This window comes from Salvelinus namaycush, chromosome 9 (assembly GCF_016432855.1).
Source record: "Salvelinus namaycush isolate Seneca chromosome 9, SaNama_1.0, whole genome shotgun sequence".
NCBI lineage: Eukaryota > Metazoa > Chordata > Actinopteri > Salmoniformes > Salmonidae > Salvelinus > Salvelinus namaycush.
In genome coordinates this window covers 9,165,184-9,185,318 of record NC_052315.1, presented here as the reverse complement: position 1 = coordinate 9,185,318, position 20,135 = coordinate 9,165,184, and the positions used below count along the sequence as shown (strand labels likewise).

The window sequence follows — 20,135 nt, the reverse complement described above, 5'->3', positions numbered from 1 at the left end:
ACTGACACGGCACGCCGAGGTGTGTTTAGGGGGGCTATGTAAAGCCACTGGTCGGTTAGGTGTGACTCCTTTGGGTTTCCATAAAAAGCGGGGGGGAAAAGTATGTTCCTGCAACACAGAAGTAAGACTGGAGACTACATGGCTGCTGAAGGCGGTGACGGACCCCGGCTTTAAGTTTACGACCACCATGGGGCACAGCCCTAGGAACATGCCTCAGGACTACCTGGCCTGATGACTCCTGGCTGTCCCCAGTCCACCTGGTCGTGCTGCTGCTCCAGTTTCAACTGTTCTGCCTGCGGCTATGGAACCCTGACCTGTTCATCGGACCTGCTAACTTGTCCCCGACCTGCTGTTGTTGATTGATTGATTCAGCATGTTGGATGCTGTCATTGGTGAAATGTCAGAACGATTCATTGAATGCAACGGCCAACTGGTGGAGGCCCTGTGTGCCCTTGACCTAGAGAGCCATGACTTTCTAGATGTGAAAAAAGTGAAACCACTGCTGAATCTAAGCAAAACAGATTCGGTGGAAGCTGAGTTTTTGCAGACTGAAATCACCCACTCTGTCTCCAATGAGGACAAATGGACCCCACTTGATATCCTACAACGATTCTCTGGGCCTCTCTACGCTATGCCGACCATGCTTACTGCACTGAAACATGGACTGACTTGGGGTGTCCACAGCTACATGCGTGTTCAGTCAACACAGAAGAAGCATGCTACACCCGAGAAAAGCTCAACTGGCATTTGAGGGGGATCTTAGAAGAAGATTTCGTGGGGAGAGGAATGATCGATTATTCAGGAAGTTCCACAGAGCATCAAGGAAGCTGCAACTCTTTTGAAAAGGTAAGATTGAAACAATCTAGCTGGTTGGTTTCTGTCAAAATCTTGCTTTATTATGTAGGGTGCCGTCTATGGTGCTGATAGAGCGCAGCGAGATTTCGTGCCATTGAACCTGTCAATTTTTGTTCAAAACCTTTATGTTTATTGTGGTATAGCGTGATATAAACAGAATTCAATATAATTCCAATGCAAGAGCCCAAATGACACCCCTGGGTATAGCTACATATTGGTAAGTTTTATCATAGAGATAGATAGGCTACAGTCTATTATGGTTGTCTTGGTAAACTATTGTTTTTTGAGTCTCTAAATATTGGAAAAGTGTTTAGGCTAGGCTGGCATTGCTTAAAATTGATTACGTGGGTCGAATTTGATTCACAGACGTGTATTGTATCACAAGTAGCTGAACTCATGAGCGACATGATTTCCCATGTTTGAAGCTGCCCTGTATAGGCCTATTTATTTAGAAAGACGGCTGTGCATGGCTGCATCTCACTGTAGTAGGCTGTAGGCTACATCCCACTGTAGTAGGCTGTAGGCTACATCTCACTGTAGTAGGCTGTAGGCTACATCTCACTGTAGTAGGTGTAACAGTATAACTTCACGTCCGTCCCCTCGCGAACCAGGGACCCTCTGCACACATCAACAACTGACGCCCACGAAGCGTCGTTACCCATCGCTCCACAAAAACCGCGGCCCTTGCAGAGCAAGGGGCAACACTACTTCTAGGTTTCAGAGCAAGTGACGTAACTGATTGAAACGCTAGTAGCGCGTACCCACTAACTAGCTAGCCATTTCACATCCGTTACACTCACCCCCCTTTCAACCTCCTCCTTTTCCGCATCAACCAGTGATCCGGGTCAACAGCATCAATGTAACAGTATAACTTTATGGCGTCCCCTCGCCCCGGGCGCGAACCAGGGACCCTCTGCACACATCAACAACGGTCGCCCACGAAGCATCGTTACCCATCGCTCCACAAAGGCCGCGGCCCTTGCAGAGCAAGGGGCAACACTACTTCTAGGTTTCAGAGCAAGTGACGTAACTGATTGAAACACTAGTAGCGCATACCCGCTACCTAGCTAGCCATTTCACATCCGTTACATAGGCTGTAGGCTACATCTCACTGTTGTAGGCTGTAGGCTGTAGACTGCATCTCACTGCAGTAGGCTGTAGGCTGCATCTCACTGTTGTAGGCTGTAGACTGTAGACTGCATCTCACTGTAGTAGGCTGTAGACTGTAGACTGCATCTCACTGTTGTAGGCTGTAGGCTGTAGACTGCATCTCACTGCAGTAGGCTGTAGGCTGCATCTCACTGTTGTAGGCTGTAGACTGCATCTCACTGTAGTAGACTGTAGGCTGTAGACTTTGTTGAGGTTATTTGGATCTCCATTTGCCTTTTGTTTACTGTGTTGTTTTACTGTTACTGTAACTAGCCTAAATATAGATTGTGTCATGCCTTTATCGACCGGATATTTTGTTTACTCTGCCTACTACTTGGTACCGCTGGTTTGTTCTGTTCCCATTCATTCGCAGCCGGTATTCTAAGCCAAACTGCCATTCAGTATTTTTGTTTGCGTGCATGAATAACTATGCTACTACTTTCAGCATTTAGTTTGTATTATTTTGCATTATTTTGGTAAGACAGCTGTGTGCACAGCTACATTCACATAGGCTGTTTGTAATAGGTGAATTGCCCTATCTATCTTGTAGCCTGTATGACCAAAACGGCCCAGCTGTAGGGTGCTGTCCATTGTGCTGCTACAGCGCATAAGAGATAGGCTACAGATTTCAAAAGCACTCAATGATCTCGGAGTCTCTGCATTTGAACTTTATGTTTATTGTGGTATAGCCTGATATAAGGAAAACGCAATAAAATTCAGATGCAAGAACCCTCCCCAAAATGTTGCCCCCTCACCAATTTCAACTGCCCCCTTAGTCACTTTATCCTGGCGCTAGGTCTGGGGCACAGACGTTAGTTCAACGTGTATTTTTTATTTACATATGGCTGAGTTGTCAACTAACACATATTCAACAGGAATTCAACATAAAAATTCACCATGACATTGGATCTATGAAACATTTTTTTATTTAATTTATTTTTTTGTTTAAACAATCACATCAAAACACTCAAATTTACACACTTCTGCTTCATCTTTGATAGTGTGGTTGACAACCTATTATCTGGCAATGACCAAAATATAGAGAGACAAAATCCATCTTGTTGTCGGGTCGACCTTCCACCACTGTTGTTTTGGTTGGAACCTTTTGTTTACCTTAAAACAATACCCCAAGGCATTAGAATTGCACCAGACGTACAGATGGGAGATGCTCCACGTGGTTAGATATGGTATGTATCATGCATCCCACTGGGGAAAATATGGTTGAATTACTGTCATTTCAACAACAAACAATCATGTGTTTGTTCTTGCTTGAATCAATGCCTGTGTGTGTGTTTGGTTTTACTGTCCTTGTTGGGAACAGAAGTCCTCATAGGGATAGTAAAACAAGGAAAAGTGTGGACTGGTCCCCACAAGGAAAAAGGCTTTTTTAGGATTAAGGGGTTCGTGTGTGATGATCCACTCAGTACCTTGCTATTCCCCTGTTTTATTTTACTAGGCAAGTCAGTTAAGAACACATTTTTATTTACAATTACAGCCTAGGAACAGTGGGTTAACTGCCTTGTTCAGATTTCTACCTTGTCAGCTTGGGGATTCGATCTGGCAACCTTTCGGTTACTGGCCCAACACTCTAACCATAATGCTACCTGCCTTGATAGTCTGATGCTACTGAGACCAACAATTAAACTCTACCGTACAGTGCTATCTTTTTAGAATGTTATTCAAGAGATCATTTAGTTGATATATCATTTCAGTGCACAGTGCAGCACACATTTTGTTTCTAAAATGCTTAGTGCCTAGAATATGGTAGGCTAGTACAGACTGCAGTAATTAGATTGGAACCTAAAGCCCAAACTCCATGCACTGACTGCTATTGACGCAGGAGTCAATGCCCGCAAGACCTTGGGAACCCCGTAAATCAAGTTTGACATGCAACATTTCCTGGTGCATAGCAACAAGGTGGTCTACAAAGCTCCAGTAGGCCTAATTGTGCACTGAGAGTAGTTTACGAATTATTTCATTCTTGCTGCACACTCACTCCCAGTTGTATAGCAATTCATAATGTAAAACTAATAATGATTGTGTAGAAATAGCACATAGAAGGGATTTGATGTCAGTCACTTGGTATGATGCGAGGTCTTGGTGGCAAAAATTTCTGTTGATTGTCCCTTTAAACTGGAAAAAGAAAATAGCTTTTGAACGGGCTTTTGCGCGTGCGTAGAAATATTATGGGCGTCGAGGCGATACTGGAGTATAGAGCGCATTCGTAAAGGAAAATAGGTAAATAAAGTTAAATTCTTTACCATTTTCATTTGACAAATAAATGCCTTGAATATTTCGTGTGTTCTTGAAGCGGCTCGCGGAAATATTTCCTCATTGGAATGATAGGAGTCGCTTGTTACAATGTAGTAAATCAGACAGGAAATTGTTTGATACAAATCATCCGCTTGTCAGCAAGCTAACCGTTAGCAAGACAAGCGTCAATCTCAGATGTTGTCCATGACACACATAGGCAGCTATAATAATAATAATAATATCGCCAAATATTACATAATGTATTTGATATAGCAGTCAATATAACTTATGTTTTAATTGTTCTAAAATAACGGTTGAACAATTCACATCCTGTGCCGCTTTCCAAGAGACCGTCAGAGCTGGCGCGTACGGCGCTGTGTTTATTACATTTGTGTTGGTCTTTTAGGCTATTTCGGTCATGGCAATAACATTCCTGTCACCCTGGTTAGCTTTGGGTCATTCGGTTTTTAGCCACGGATGTCTGAAATTCACAGCACACTGCTTGTGACGGCCATTTCCGTTGGGCGGTTGTCAGGGCAGGACTTCAATGGGAATAATAGTGAACATTGACGCTCTATGGGAAAAGTGGCCTAACACCCAGTGGAAATGATGGCCTACTTTGTAGTTTTTAATATGTAGAATTCTGTAAATATCTGAATCACCTGTTGTATGACTCAGCTGTTGACCCGTTTCTGCTCATTAAAGTTGGTAAATGGTTTTGGTGAATGTTTTTCTATCAACAGACACTGTCACCCATCCCAAACAGACCAGAAGGAATCATGGGGAGTGGTAAGTTGTAGGCTATCCCCTAGGCCTACTAATCTACCTGCAGAGAAGGGTCTTGTTTAAACTCCATAACATGGTTTACCCAGGAAAATACAAATGTTAGCCGACTCTCCCTTAAGTGAGTCCAATCAGGCATTCCTGGGGCGTTTAAACACAATATGGTTCCTGTCCACAGCCTCTGGTCTGATCCCAGATCAGCTAAACAGAGGGCTGCTCTGTCCGCCTGTCTTGATTCCAAGAGCTAGTTTCCCTTATGCTGGCCATGGTTGGCCCTTCTAATCAAAGAAGCTTTTGTTTTATACAGAAATGTAGTTAGTAGGCATTTCCCTCTTTTTCTACTTTCTTTGTATCAACCTCTGCCTCTTTTTCTCTTTGCCTCTCTCTATCCCGAGTGGCACAGTGTTCTAAGACACTGTATCTCAGTACTAGAGGCGTCACTACAGACACCCTGGTTCGAATCCAGACTGTATCACAACGGGCTGTGATTGGGAGTCCCATAGGGCGGCGCACAATTGGCCCAGCGTCGTCCGGGTTTGGCCGGTGGAGGCCGTCATTGTAAATAAGAATTTGTTCTTAACTGACTTGCCTAGTTAATTAAAGGATATATATATACACTGCTCAAAAAAATAAAGGGAACACTAAAATAACACATCCTAGATCTGAATGAATGAAATATTCTTATTAAATACTTTTTTCTTTACATAGTTGAATGTGCTGACAACAAAATCACACAAAAATTATCAATGGAAATCAAATTTATCAACCCATGGAGGTCTGGATTTGGAGTCACACTCAAAATTAAAGTGGAAAACCACACTATAGGCTGATCCAACTTTGATGTAATGTCCTTAAAACAAGTCAAAATGAGGCTCAGTAGTGTGTGTGGCCTCCACGTGCCTGTATGACCTCCCTACAACGCCTGGGCATGCTCCTGATGAGGTGGCGGATGGTCTCCTGAGGGATCTCCTCCCAGACCTGGACTAAAGCATCCGCCAATTCCTTGACAGTCTGTGGTGCAACGTGGCGTTGGTGGATGGAGCGAGACATGATGTCCCAGATGTGCTCAATTGGTTTCAGGTCTGGGGAACGGGCGGGCCAGTCCATAGCATCAATGCCTTCCTCTTGCAGGAACTGCTGACACACTCCAGCCACATGAGGTCTAGCATTGTCTTGCATTAGGAGGAACCCAGGGCCAACCGCACCAGCATATGGTCTCACAAGGGGTCTGAGGATCTCATCTCGGTACCTAATGGCAGTCAGGCTACCTCTGGCGAGCACATGGAGGGCTGTGCGGCCCCCCAAAGAAATGCCACCCCACACCATGACTGACCCACCGCCAAACCGGTCATGCTGGAGGATGTTGCAGGCAGCAGAACGTTCTCCAAGGCGTCTCCAGACTCTGTCACGTCTGTCACATGTGCTCAGTGTGAACCTGCTTTCATCTGTGAAGAGCACAGGGCGCCAGTGGCGAATTTGCCAATCTTGGTGTTCTCTGGCAAATGCCAAATCTCCCGCACGGTGTTGGGCTGTAAGCACAACCCCCACCTGTGGACGTCGGGCCCTCATACCACCCTCATGGAGTCTATTTCTGTCCGTTTGAGCAGACACATGCACATTTGTGGCCTGCTGGAGGTCATTTTGCAGGGCTCTGGCAGTGCTCCTCCTGCTCCTACTTGCACAAAGGCAGAGGTAGCGGTCCTGCTGCTGGGTTGTTGCCCTCCTACGGCCTCCTCCACGTCTCCTGATGTACTGACCTGTCTCCTGGTAGCGCCTCCATGCTCTGGACACTACGCTGACAGACACAGCAAACCTTCTTGCCACAGCTCGCATTGATGTGCCATCCTGGATGAGCTGCACTACCTGAGCCACTTGTGTGGGTTGTAGACTCCGTCTCATGCTACCACTAGAGTGAAAGCACCGCCAGCATTCAAAAGTGACCAAAACATCAGCCAGGAAGCATAGGAACTGAGAAGTGGTCTGTGGTCACCACCTGCAGAACCACTCCTTTATTGGGGGTGTCTTGCTAATTGCCTATAATTTCCACCTGTTGTCTATTCCATTTGCACAACAGCATGTGAAATTTATTGTCAATCAGTGTTGCTTCCTAAGTGGACAGTTTGATTTCACAGAAGTGTGATTGACTTGGAGTTACATTGTGTTGTTTAAGTGTTCCCATTTTTTTGAGCAGTGTATTTTAAATCCATGCCTCTCGCGATCCCTCCCTCTCCCTGCCTCTTGCAATCCCTCCCTCCCTCTCTCTATCCTTCCCCTTCTCTGCCTCTCTCTCTATCTCCCTCTCTCTCTATATATCCCTCCCTCTCTCTCTCTATATCTCTCTCTCTATATATCCCTCCCCCTCTCTCTTTCTATCCCTCCCTCTCTCTCTCTCCCTATCCCTTCCTCTCTCTATACCTCTATCCCTCCCTCCCTCTCTCTTGCTCTCCCGCGATCCCTCTCTCTCTATCCCTCCCTCTCTCTCTTGCTCTCTCGCTATCCCTCTCTCTCTATCCCTCCCCCTCTCTCTATCCCTTTCTCTCTCTCTCTCTTGCTCTCTCTCTATCCCTCCCTCCTTCTCTTGCTCTCTCGCTATCCCTCCCTCTCTCTCTATCCCTCCCTCTCTCTCTTGCTCTCTCTCTATCCCTCCCTCTCTCTCTATCCCTCCCTCTCTCTCTTGCTCTCTCGCTATCCCTCTCTCTCTCTATCCCCCCTCTCTCCCTCCCACTTTCTCTCTATCCCTCCTCCCTCTCTCGCTCTCTCCCTTTCTATTCCTGCTCCTCTCCACCTCCATTCCTCTCTCTCTCTCTCTCTCTCTCTCTCTCTATCCTCCCTCTCTCTTGCCCCCGTCGCGATCCCTCCCTCTCTCTCTCTATCCCTCCCTCCCTCTCTCTCTTGCTCTCTCTCTATCCCTCCCCCTCTCTCTATCCCTCCCTCTCCCTCTTGCTCTCTCGCTATCCCTCTCTCTCTCTATCCCTTCCTCTCTCTATCCCTGCCTCTCTCTCTTGCTCTCTCTCTATCCTCCCTCTCTCTCTTGCCCTCCCGCGATCCCTCTCTCTATCTCTCCCTCCCTCTCTCTTGCTCTCTCGCTATCCCTCTCTCTCTCTCTATCCCTCCCCCTCTCTCTATCCCTTCCTCTCTCTCTCTTGCTCTCTCTCTATCCCTCCCTCTCTCTCTATCCCTCCCTCTCTCTTGCTCTCTCTCTCTCTATCCCTCCCTCTCTCTCTTGCTCTCTCGTTATCCCTCTCTCTCTCTATCCCCCCCTCTCTCTCTATCCCTCCCTCGCTCCCTCCCACTCTCTCTCTATCCCTCCCTCCATCCCTCTCTCTCTCTTGCTCTCTCTCTATCCTCCCTTTCTCTTGCTCTCTCGTGATTCCTCTCTCTCTATCCCTCCATCTCTCTCTCTATCCCTCCCTCCCTCTCTCTCTTGCTCTCTCTCTATCCCTCCCTCTCTCTATCCCTCCCCCCTCTCTATCCCTTCCTCTGTCTCTCTTGCTTTCTCTCTATCCCTCCCTCTCTCTCGCTATCCCTCTCTCTCTATCCTCCCACTCTCTCCCTTTCTATTCCTGCTTCTCTCTACCTCCATCCCTCTCTCTCTCCATCTCTCTCTCGCTGCCTCTCTGGTCTTCCTTTCTTTTTCTCCCTTCTCTTTCTCTCCCTTCATCTCTCTCTCATTTTCTCTTTCGTTTTCTCTCTCTCTCTCTGACAGTGTTCTTGCCGTCGGACCTCGCCAACACAGTGCTGAGGCGTCTGCGCAGGGACAACGGCTACCTGCTAGAGGAGATCCGCCAGGGCAACATCCAGAGAGAGTGCAGAGAGGAGATCTGCACCTACGAGGAAGCCAGGGAGGCCTTTGAGAACGATGAGAAAACTGTGAGTGAGACGCACGCAACCAGGGTTGGGGTCAATTCCATTCCATTTCAGTCAGGAAGTAAATGATAAGCATTAAGGACAATTTGAATGTTTGACTACCTTGTTGACTTTCTAAATGTAAATGGAATTGACCCCAACCCGTATGCAACACACACAATGCTCTTTGTTTTGCTCTTGCTCCCTTATTGAGAGACACGCACATTCTCACTCTAACAAAAACACAGTCCTACTCCAGTGTGCTGGCCAGTGGAATGTTCCTGTTTTTCAGGAAGGGATGATGGTCAGCAAGAAGAGCAGCTGACTCCCTGAGAAAGAGAGAGAGCTGCTCACTAGGGAGAGGATCATTACAAGAACTATTGTCAGGGGTGGGAAGTCAGTCAGTCACGCAGAGGGATATAGTGCATCACGCACATACGGACAGCTGTGTGTGTGTGTGTTTTCTGGAGCTTGACATTCAGAACGTTGCAGATGGAAATGGCATTTCTATATCATTCCATATTACAGTGAAATCTTGATTATTTGTTACGTTCACGTTCATTTCTTTGTTATATTCTTCAACATATAACTCAATGCCCCCTGAGTTTATTCTAGGCGGATAATTCTGACGGTGTATCTCTCTGATTGGCTGCAGCAACGGTTCTGGGAGGAGTATGTGCGGGAGAGCAGTGGCGGGCAGCAGTTGGAGGGCAGAGTCCACTCCCTCTACCTGATCCTCCCCTTGCTCCTGGTGCTCCTGATCTCCGGCGTGGCCATCACTGTGTGGCGCTGCCACTCCCGCAAGCGCTCGGAACGCAACCCCGCCCTGGGCCACTCCCACCGGGACCCCACCCTATCGTTGGTCTCCATGGACCAGTGGGGGCGGGACCTCCACGACCACTCAGAGCTCAGCGTCAACAGCAGCCCCGCCGACCCGGGCTCGGAGGTCACGTCGGCGAGGGGAGGCAGAGGAGACCCGCCCCCGTCTTACGAGGAGGCGGTCGGCCACACAGATGTGCACATAGAGACAGAGCCTCCGCCTCAGTATGAGGACATCATTGGCCATGGGAAGTGAAGTGACCCCCCCCCATACCCTGTCTCAACCGGCCCCCATCCAGCTAGATCAGGGGTGTCAAACTCATTCCATGGAGGGCCGTCTGTCTGCTGGTGTTTGTTTTTTCTTCTCAATTCAGACCTAGACGACCAGGTGAGGGAAGTTACTAACTAATCAATGACCTTAATTCATCAATCAGGTACAAGGGAGGAGGGAAAACCTCAGTGGAAGGGAGGAGGGAAAACCTCAGTGGAAGGGAGGAGGGAAAACCTCAGTGGGAGGGAGGAGGGAACACCTCAGTGGAAGGGAGGAGGGAACACCTCAGTGGAAGGGAGGAGGGAACACCTCAGTGGAAGGGAGGAGGGAACACCTCAGTGGAAGGGAGGAGGGAAAACCTCAGTGGAATAAGTTTGACACATGAGCTTAGATCCTCCTGCCCGGTCTCACCCTCCTGCTCACCTCCCTCTAACTGTTATGTTACTACACTAACACAGAGGTGTTGGATGCAATAACGTTAATGCTTGCACTGACCATCGGATAGGGGTGGAGTGATGATGAAGATTATACCAAATGTTTGATTTTGCTACACCCAAATGTACAGTTATTTAACCATACTGCCATACAACAGTGATGCTATGACTACCCTGGAGGTTTGGGGCTTGATGAATGGTGCATTGTGGGGTGTAAAGTTTAAAAAAGAAAACGGTTCAGATTTCCATACTTCTAAAAAAGGAGATAGATAGATATATCTATTAGTTGTTTGAATGTTCGGGGAGTGAATTGTAAAAAAAAAAAAAGAAGAAGTTGTCGTTTTTGCCATACATTTTGGTTAGCCAGTAGTGGCTTTGGACACGTAGACTTGGATGGATCTATCCCAGCGTCATATGAATTAGTCAGGGACAGTCAATATTCTCAGACCCCATTCCCTACAGCTGCATCCCAAATGGTACCCTATTCCCTATGTAGCGCACTAATTTTGACTAGTCCATATGGGTATTAGTGTACTACTTTTGACTAGAGTCCATATGGGTATTAGTGCACTAAATAGGGCATAGAGTCTCCGTGTGACATTATGGGAGCTGTGCTGGCATGGAGCGCAGCGTGACCTGCGAGGGAACCTGGGACAGGAAGCTACAGACAATTACCCATTTTCTCTCTTTGGGCTACATACAGTATTAAATGTCACTACACACAGTGTGTTTCTGTGAGCGCATTTTTCTTTTACTGCGGATAACAGCACTGACTACATTGATAATAATGGTGTGAATAACATGAGGTGTGTGACTGAAGGCACTTTGTGTTGAGGCTCAAACTGAGCCGTTTGATAATGAATACTAGAGCACAGTTGGTTTGGTTCTATTCAGCACTACTCACCAATAATGTCATCAGCTATTGGTCAACTGTATATTTTACATGCCAATTATGCAGCCGGGGGACTAAATGCAGACATCCTAAACACTAAATATCTGCGTAATATTCATTATTATAAGTGATATTGATACATGTAATATGACAATGGCCCTGAAGATACTTATTTCTTGAGACAATGTAGAGTTTGACCTGGGGTTCAATCTTATCCGCATCAAAGTGCGTTGACATTTTAACAGTAATTCCCGATTGTGCCGACATTGTAACGTTTACTGTTAATGGGATCTCAGCAAACGGTGGGAACATTGTCTTTAGAAGGCGTATTGTCGACAGCGCTCTACGGATTGAAGTACGGCCTTTGTCTGCACAATAATGTTTACACAGTAATTGTGTCGTGTCTCAACAACGCTTGTGTAATTATTTTTGTAGAGATTTTTTGCGTTGCATCACAACCATTGTGCCAAATGCGTTATACGTCAGTTGTAGGACTTGAGTGTGCACGGGGCCTGTGTAATCTGTACACCGCAGATGTATGAGAGGACTGATGTATTTTGTTGACCTGTGGAACCGCAGCACTTGTCCCTATGCTATATGACCTGTGATTGGGATGTTCTGGTTGAGGTAGCCATTTTGGTTGGGTTTATGGCCCTGTCCAGAAATGGCCCCTACCCCTTAAACCAGGGCTCTCCAATCCTGTTCCTGGAGAGCTACCCTCTTGTACAGTTTCGCTACAACCCCAGTTGTAACTAACCTGGTTCAGCTCATCAACCAGCTAATTATTAGAATCAGGTGTGCTAGATTAGGGTTGGTGAGAGAACCTACTGGACGGTAGCTCTCCAGGAACAGGGTTGGAGAACCCTTCCCTAAACACTTGTGGAGATCAGAGGATTTGATGGTTAAAGCAGGGATGGGCAACTTTGATAGTGGTGGGGGCTACAAAAAAACTCATGAGGGACTGCATACCCACATCCATACCCCCCCCCCTTGACAGCAGATACGTTTACTTCATTTCATGCAATTCTACTCATTTTGCCATGGGGTAGAGGAAAACTTGCTGTTTAACAGCACATTTCCTGCAATTCTGCACATTTTGCCATAGGGTGGAGAGATTTTTTTTTGCAGCTTTTAATATCTGATTGAGATTAACAAAATCAATAGGGGCCCCCGGTTTATAATTTTACCATAATAAAAAGTTTAGATTGCTTGTTTTAGTGGCCAGCTATCTACAAATGTTTAGCTGACATGAGCTAATTGAGTGACTGTCAGTGACTTGACATAAGAGAAACTGCTGATGCAAAACCACATTTGGAAATTGCACTTTGTGTATTCTATTGTAACTCTCAACAGTAGTAAGTTGATACCCTGACAGTTCCTATTACACCTTCAAAAGGGAGGCCGTCAGTTGCCCAGCCCTGTGCTAAAGCAATATGTTGATAGTTCCACCTTTCCCTCTGATAGGCTAGGTGGAATAGTTGCTATTTTGCTTACATCTGTCCAATCATTTGAGATCTTTTAAGTGTACATATAGGTGGTAGAAGATATGAGTTTCTGGACATGACCTATTATTGTACTGTTACCTTTTGAAATCCTGTTTTTACAATGCCTTAAGCAAATACATTAATGTAAATAGATGGTAAACCTTTGGATATGTACTGAGCTTGAATTCATTTGTAATAAAATACTTTCAAATCTGTGGAGCCATGTTCTGTAAGTGCCTCCAAATTTATCCAACACTTTCCTTGTAGTTTTAAAATAGAAAAGCATGACGTGAGTACCATCTTTATCCATCCTGTCTGCTATTTAAAAAAGCTGTTTAAACAATCTTAACTATACATGTAGTGATTCATTAACCATGTCTAAATAGACCTGACCATTGCAACAACTGTTTGCTTCCTTGTGAATACACCCCTGGTTCTAACATGGCTGCGTTTACACAGGCAGCCCAATTATTATATTTTTCCCACTAATGGGTCTTTGGACCAATCACGTCAGATCTTGTCACATCAGCTCTTTTTCAGAGCTGGGCTTGTCAGTAAGCATTTCACTATAAGGTGAAATGTTGTTGTATTCAGCACGTTACAATTTTTGTTCTTCTGATTGGTCAAAAGACCAATTTGTGTCATTTAAAAATAATAATTTAAATGGGCTGCCCAACTAGCTTTAAGTATGTAACCAAACAATCCTGGTGCCTCCCCCCTTTCTGGCTCACCAGACTAGATCCTGGGTTAGAGAACAGAAGATCACAGGCTCCAATCTTGACGATGCACTTTCTCATAGAACTTGTATTAATCAATTCTGTTGGTGGATGACATGACAGATAGGATATAAAAACATCTTTAATTATGTTTTACATCAATGGCGTAGCCCACACACCCCGAGGGGTTCTGATCCACTTTCTCTTCTTGTACACATTCAGCACAAACAGACGGAAGACAACGGTTTGAAAATGACAATAAGGGTTTTTCCCCCTCATCTGTTTGGTGCCTAGACTGCCTGGTGAACACAACCAGAGGGCACAGAGACAAACATCCTGGGTTAGGGCTAACCCAAACACAACCAGAGGGCACTGAGAGACAAACATCCTGGGTTAGGGCTAACCCTAACACAACCAGAGGGCACAGAGACAAAACAGATGAAGCAATCGTTCCAAAAAGGAAAAGACATCCATGATAAAGCAATTCAGGCAGTGGGAACAAGGCTTATCTGACACAGACATGATTTAAACAAAGTGTAAAAGCAATAAGAGCGAGTGTGATTTTTCCAGTGTACACTAGCTAATAGTATCTGTGATGAGTTTGCAGTTGAGTTGACCAATGAGAAAAACGAATGATCTGCAGTTGAAAGGGGACGGACACCTGTTCCAGTCATCAACAGGCTGAGTCAGGATGTTACTGCCATGGTAACGTCCGTGTCAGACCCACTCCTCGGGGTTTCTTAACACCTCCAGCATATCGGCCTCCAGGGTGCCTTTAGGAGGCTCATGCATGTACTCCCACCTGGGGAGAGAGAATACCGTCAGCATGAATGAGCGACCTGGGGCTACTTCAAGGGACTGCCATGCGCCAAGCTGGATGAGTAGACTCCACAGGCCTGTCTCTGGTTGATACAATAGGACCCACCACACAGACATACTGAGCACCGTCTCCTTGACTCAACAGGAAGCCAGTTCTCATTTCCTTTCAAATTGATCTGTTTGAGGGTTGTTTTAACGTTGTTTCTTACCCTGGCTGCGGTGCACTATGTTTCCCAATTGGAACAATAAAGAAATTGATTATATGATTGGTAGATTGACTGACACCAGCATTTCCCTCTCTGAACCGGTGACTATTAATCAGGGAGGGACGATCACAAAGCTGATGTGATCCCTATTCTCACGTCTGTTCAACAACACACATACCTTCCTGTAGACAGTAGCACACCCACATACAGTCCTCACCAGCCCAGTACCCAATCACCAGTGCTATACACTCAGTGCTAGCAGCAGCACGACCGTGTGATCGTCCCTCCCTGTCGCAGAACTCACTTGGCTGTGAGAGGCAGGGACATGAGGATGCTCTCGATCCTGGAGCCTGGCGTGGCCAGTCCAAACTTCACCCCTCTGTCATACACCAGGTTAAACTCCACATACCTGAAAACACACACAAGTTACAGACAGAAGACAGGCATGATTGTGAGAATTCACACAAGATGTGTATTTATTAAATGGCACACACACAGATAGCCCTCTCATCTGTACCCACCTTCCTCGCCGCACCTGCTGCCAGTCCTTCTCCTCTGGGCTGAAGGGGTCATTAAGGTGTTTCTGGACAATGGGCAGGTAACAGGGCACCACGGTGTGGGCACAGCTCTTAACGAAGCTGAACGCCTCCTCCTGGCTGGGAGAGTCCAGGTCGTCAAAGAAGATGCCACCGATTCCCCGCGTCTCGCCACGATGGGGGATGTAGAAGTACCGGTCACACCTACAGGGCAGCATACCAGGAGGAGTGTTTTAAATGAACTAAGCTTGAGGAAACATGTTCTGTTGCATGTTATGGTCGCACTATTTGTACCTGCCTGCAGGTATATTGCTTTAGATTCAACATGCTTTAAATAAGTGTTTCCCATGTTATTAATATTTACAGTCCCTGCAAAATTGCATAACAACTGGTACAGTGCATTACTTTTACAGATATTTAACCCATCAGAGTCTAAGCCCTGTCTAAACCCAGTCTATGCCCAGTCTAAGCCGGGGAGTGGTGGTGGGGGGAGGGTTCTACTAAACTATATGGAATAGTTTTAAGAAGATCATACCAAGGATCATTTAGCTATTTGATTTAGAATTTTAAGACCCCTTGAAGGATCCCCCAAAAATATTTTAAAAAAATATTTGAAGAACATTTATTTTTGGTCATACTGCTATTAGCCCATATAAACGCATTGAATAACATACTCATTACATGGAACAACAGAGTCCCCCAAAAATATCAAAAGGAAGTATGTTCTGATGTGTCTCTCCTATATTTGAGAGATATAAGAAAGATCAGGAAATGTTAAAAAAATAAAATAATAATTAAACATGCATTTAACCCCATATTTATGGCATTAAACTGTCTTCATATATACTTCCATACATGTTTTCAACTGGTACCGGGGGACCTTCTGATGAGTCTTGTGAGGCCTGTGGGTGTCCTAGAGGAAAACAACTGACATGTACTGTTAGCTTCATTAAAGAGTACCCACAAAACACCAGTCTCAACGTCAACAGTGAAGAGGCGACTGCAGGATGCTGGCCTTCTAGGCAGAGTTCCTCTGTCCAGTGTCTGTGTTCTTTAGCTTATCTTTTATTTTCATTGGCCAGTCAGAGATATGGCTTTTTCTTTGCAACTCTGCCTAGAAGGCCAGCATCCCGGAGTCGCCTCTTAACTGTTGACGTTGAGACTGGTGTTTTGCAGGTACTATTTATTGAAGCTGCCAGTTGAGGACTTGTGAGGTGTCTGTTTCTCAAACTAGACACTCTAATGTACTTGTCCTCTTGCTCAGTTGTGCACTGGGGCCTCCCACTCCTCTTCCTATTCTGGTTAGAGACAGTTTGCGCTGTTCTGTGAAGGGAGTAGTACACAGTGTTGTACCAGATCTTCAGTTTCTTGGCAATTTCTCGCATGGAATAGCCTTCATTTCTCAGAACAAGAATAGACTGACGAGTTTCAGAAGAAAGTCCTTTGTTTCCACACAGGAGTGATGGTTGGTGATAATGGGCCTTGTATGCCTATGTAAATATTCCATATTCCAGCTACAATAGTCATTTACAACATTAACAATGTCTACACTGTATTTATGATCAATTTGATGTTATTTTAATGGACAGAAAAATGAGCTTTTCTTTTAAAAACAAGGACATTTGTAAGTGACCCCAAACTTTTCAACGGTAGTGTATATGTCCTTGAGACTCTAACCTTTGTACAGAGGGGTGTAGCCCAAACGGTTCATATTAGTGTGTAGCCCAAACGGTACAGACAGAAGTCGGCAGATCGGCTGTACTGACTTTAGACGAGTCTCCTGACACTTGTGGAGGTCGTAGAGCAAAGGTCGTGAAAGTCTCGTCTTTCCATAGAGACGTCGTAATAGTTTGTAGGCCAAACCGTTCAGATGTTACAGACGATTTTGTGAGAAGACTGATTTTCGGGATGTCTCATGGTCTGACAAACACCACTCTAGCTCTGTCACCTGTCATAGTGTTACATAGGCGGAGGCGGTGGATTGAGACGCATCCAATGCAAAAAAAACAGATATCTCTAGTTTAAACTGACAGATTTTTATGGGGATTTTTGTATTATGCTAATTGGATTTCCTTGCGGGCATCGACCTCGGGGTGAAAACATGGTAGAAATGTGGAGCTACTAGTTTGAATGACTCTAGACACAGAGGTAGTTATTAGGTTATCATAATGTTATTACGCTAAATGAAAATGCAACCAAAAGTTATATAAAAATACAACTACTGTATGTTTGAATTGAGAGAAGATCAAGATAATGTCAACCTGGGGGAAAAAATGACAGAACTGAATGTGTAAAACGCAAAGAGCCTATAGGAAGCCACACATAACACTGACACACAAAGATGAACAGTACCCACGCTCACTCACAATGTCATTTTCTATCTAGATACCACTGAACAAACAGTCTTCTTATCACTGCTGAACAGTAGAGACCCACCCAGTGTAGTCATTCACACACACACACACACACACACACACACACACACACACACACACACACACACACACACACACACACACACACAATTTTCACATTGTGTCACAGATACGTGTCGTACCACTTCTTGAAGTCGGGGTAGTACTGAGGGTGATGTTTGTCACAGGCCTCCTTCAGACTGTTGTGAAAGTGAGCACCATCCTCCTTATTGACATAGGTAGGAGTCAGGTCTGTACCCCCACCAAACCACCACTGTTTAGTACCTGGGGGGGAGAAAAGAAAGAAAGAGACAATAGTGATCATTCATTATGTCAGCTCTATTGAATGGTATGAGGTCATAGGTCACAGCCTCACCATCTCCTTCTTCTATCTCAAAGTATCTGTAGTTGAAGTGCACTGTGGGAATGTGGGGGTTCGTGGGGTGGATGACAGAGCTCACACCCATGGCACAGAACGGCAGCTTGCCTGGGAGAGGACAAAACAATCAAATTAAATACAATTCAATTAATCTCAACCATAGTCCAACTCAAGGATCCAATCCTGATTCCTTTAACACATTCTGTTATCAGAAAGGCCATCTCTGGTCTTGGGTGAACCGTGTAGCATGAGGTGACACACTATACTGCAAGACAACAAAAAGTTCTGCTGTAGTTTATGAGGTTGATATGAACTCTGAGGGCTATACTCACCATCTTTTCCTTTGAGGACCTTCCCTCTGCTGCGCATCTGCTTGGCGGCCTCCTCGGTCAGGTTCCCAAACACCACGGACACGTTGACCCCCGCCTTCTCAAACACCTTCCCATCCTGCAGCACACAGCTGATGCCCCCGCCACCTGAAAGACAGACAGACGGATCGACCGACCAACGGACAAACAGACAGACGGAAACAGACAGGCATGGACAAGCATATAGGCAGCACAGAGACAGACAGGCATGGACAAACATATATGCAGCACAGAGACAGACAGGCAGACTATGTTATTACACTAAAGAAAGGCCCAAAACCCCAAGCACTTTGCTATATTGTCATACCAATACTGGCATGGGTTCAGAATAAGACAGTGTGGCTGGTTACTAGACCTATCTGGACTAAGGACAGGGTGGACAACCTTCGGATTAGTTTTGTACATTCATTGAACACTTCTATGTTTTGCTTGTGTCATTGTGAATGTGCCAGGGTTGATAGTTGCCAGATAGGCCCAAGTAAGATTATGCACTGGATTTAGGGAGAGGTTGACTGACTAGTCTATCCATGGGCGCGCATTGGCACGTGCTAAAGGGGAGATACTTGCCTTCTTTCCGTTCCCATCGGTCCACTTTGAACTTGCCGCCGTCCACCTCCTCGAGCGCTCTGCAGAACTCCGCCTGCGTCTCCATGATCAGCATCTCCATCCTTGTGCACATCTCTTCTTTCCTCTGCTGCAGAACTTTGACGTCGGTACACGGCGGAGACATGAATGTCTTGCATTTCTCCGCTATCTCCGTGTCCTCCTCCTCGGTTTTGGGGATCACTGATGCCATTTCAGCTCGCTGGAAGTGAGTAGCGCTGGCCACAAACCCCGCCACTGCCGCCGCTGCTCCAGCTACAAGCACTGCGCCTCTCCTGGTTCGCCCGGATGAGGTTCTGCCTGCTGTCCCGAGGGACATGAACCGCACTCCAGTAGCTTTGGGAACCCATCTCACTCTCGGAAGCGAAGTTAACCTGCGGACTGAAGTTTTAAGGAAGACAGAAAGGTGCGAGTCCACTCTGGAAGTTCCCTTTGAATAAGGAATCAAACATTGTCTCACGGTGGTTTGCGCCGTTCTGTTTATGGAATAAAGAACGATGGTAGCCATGAGTAGTAAATTATCTAGCTATCGTCTCCGTGTAAAAGGTACAATTTGGTAGACATCTAGCAAAAACTGAAAAATACTATCACAAGTTGACAGACGTGCAGGCAGACACTTCTCCAAAGGTCCGGGTGGTGTGTACTTGCTTTGAACCGAGCGATGAAGCATGGGGAATGGTGTTTCCGAGGAGGCTTTGCAGGCTTGTTTAACAGATAGTGAATTGCAGCAAACAGCAAGACCCACAAGCCAGTGCTTTTCTGTAGGCGTGTCTTTATTAACCAGAACGTGACAAGGGACCCGTTGCTCTCTGTGTCAAGATAGGAGTAATTGGCGCATAATGACTGATGGATTTATTTTCTTGTTTCTGTAACGCATGAAGAAAATTATGCCATATGCATTTTTTTTCTCACACAAATCGTAGATTAAAATGATCAGAAAAAGGATTGCTATGTGCTCCAACTTTTTAAAAGGGTGTACAATATAAAAGCTGCCCCATTACGCACACGAAAGGAAGTGTGTGTGTGTTTGTGGGTTGGTTCTTCTCTCCTTGTGGTGGACCTAAAATCCTCACAAGGATAGTAAAACATGGAACAGTCTCCCTTGTGGGGACACGTCTCCATGAGGACGAATGTTATTTGAAGTTTAGGAGTTAGGGTTACAGGTTAGGGGTTTGGGAAAATAGGATTTCGAATGGAAATTAATTTTAGATCCCTATAATAGAATAACAAAACGCATTTGTGTGTGTCTGTTTTCTGGTTTAAGCATGTGCATGTTGTCCTAATTATCTATGACAACAGCCATATTAA

General features: G+C 45.6%; 2 protein-coding genes across 2 annotated transcripts; one reads left to right on the top strand and one right to left on the bottom strand.

Moving 5' to 3' along the window:
- Positions 1–4,182: 4,182 nt before the first annotated feature.
- Positions 4,183–10,229, top strand: LOC120053649 (transmembrane gamma-carboxyglutamic acid protein 1-like). Its single transcript, XM_039000810.1, has 4 exons — positions 4,183–4,242; positions 5,001–5,046; positions 8,747–8,910; positions 9,542–10,229. Exons 2-4 carry the CDS (start codon positions 5,037–5,039, stop codon positions 9,959–9,961), a joined length of 594 nt encoding a protein of 197 aa, XP_038856738.1. The 5' UTR covers positions 4,183–4,242; positions 5,001–5,036; the 3' UTR covers positions 9,962–10,229.
- A 3,397-nt stretch (positions 10,230–13,626) lies between these two features.
- Positions 13,627–19,478, bottom strand: LOC120053648 (oxygen-dependent coproporphyrinogen-III oxidase, mitochondrial-like). The gene is made up of 7 exons (XM_039000809.1): positions 18,792–19,478; positions 18,189–18,332; positions 17,854–17,964; positions 17,621–17,762; positions 15,049–15,267; positions 14,832–14,936; positions 13,627–14,304 (listed from the first exon to the last, which is right to left on the bottom strand). The coding sequence occupies exons 1-7, from the start codon at positions 19,333–19,335 to the stop codon at positions 14,220–14,222; spliced, it is 1,350 nt and encodes a 449-aa protein (XP_038856737.1). The 5' UTR covers positions 19,336–19,478; the 3' UTR covers positions 13,627–14,219.
- Between the last annotated feature and the right edge of the window lie 657 nt (positions 19,479–20,135).

Excerpts from the sequence above, each read along its gene's own strand:
- LOC120053649 (XM_039000810.1), top strand. Across the intron at positions 8,911-9,541 it reads TTGAGAACGATGAGAAAACT|CAACGGTTCTGGGAGGAGTA; the intron begins GTGAGTGAGACG and ends GATTGGCTGCAG.
- LOC120053648 (XM_039000809.1), bottom strand. The coding sequence starts at position 19,335 with ATGGCTACCATCGTTCTTTATTCCATAAACAGAACGGCGCAAACCACC. Across the intron at positions 17,965-18,188 it reads GGTCCTCAAAGGAAAAGATG|GCAAGCTGCCGTTCTGTGCC; the intron begins GTGAGTATAGCC and ends GTCCTCTCCCAG. Across the intron at positions 14,305-14,831 it reads TCCCTGCCTCTCACAGCCAA|GTGGGAGTACATGCATGAGC; the intron begins GTGAGTTCTGCG and ends CTCTCTCCCCAG.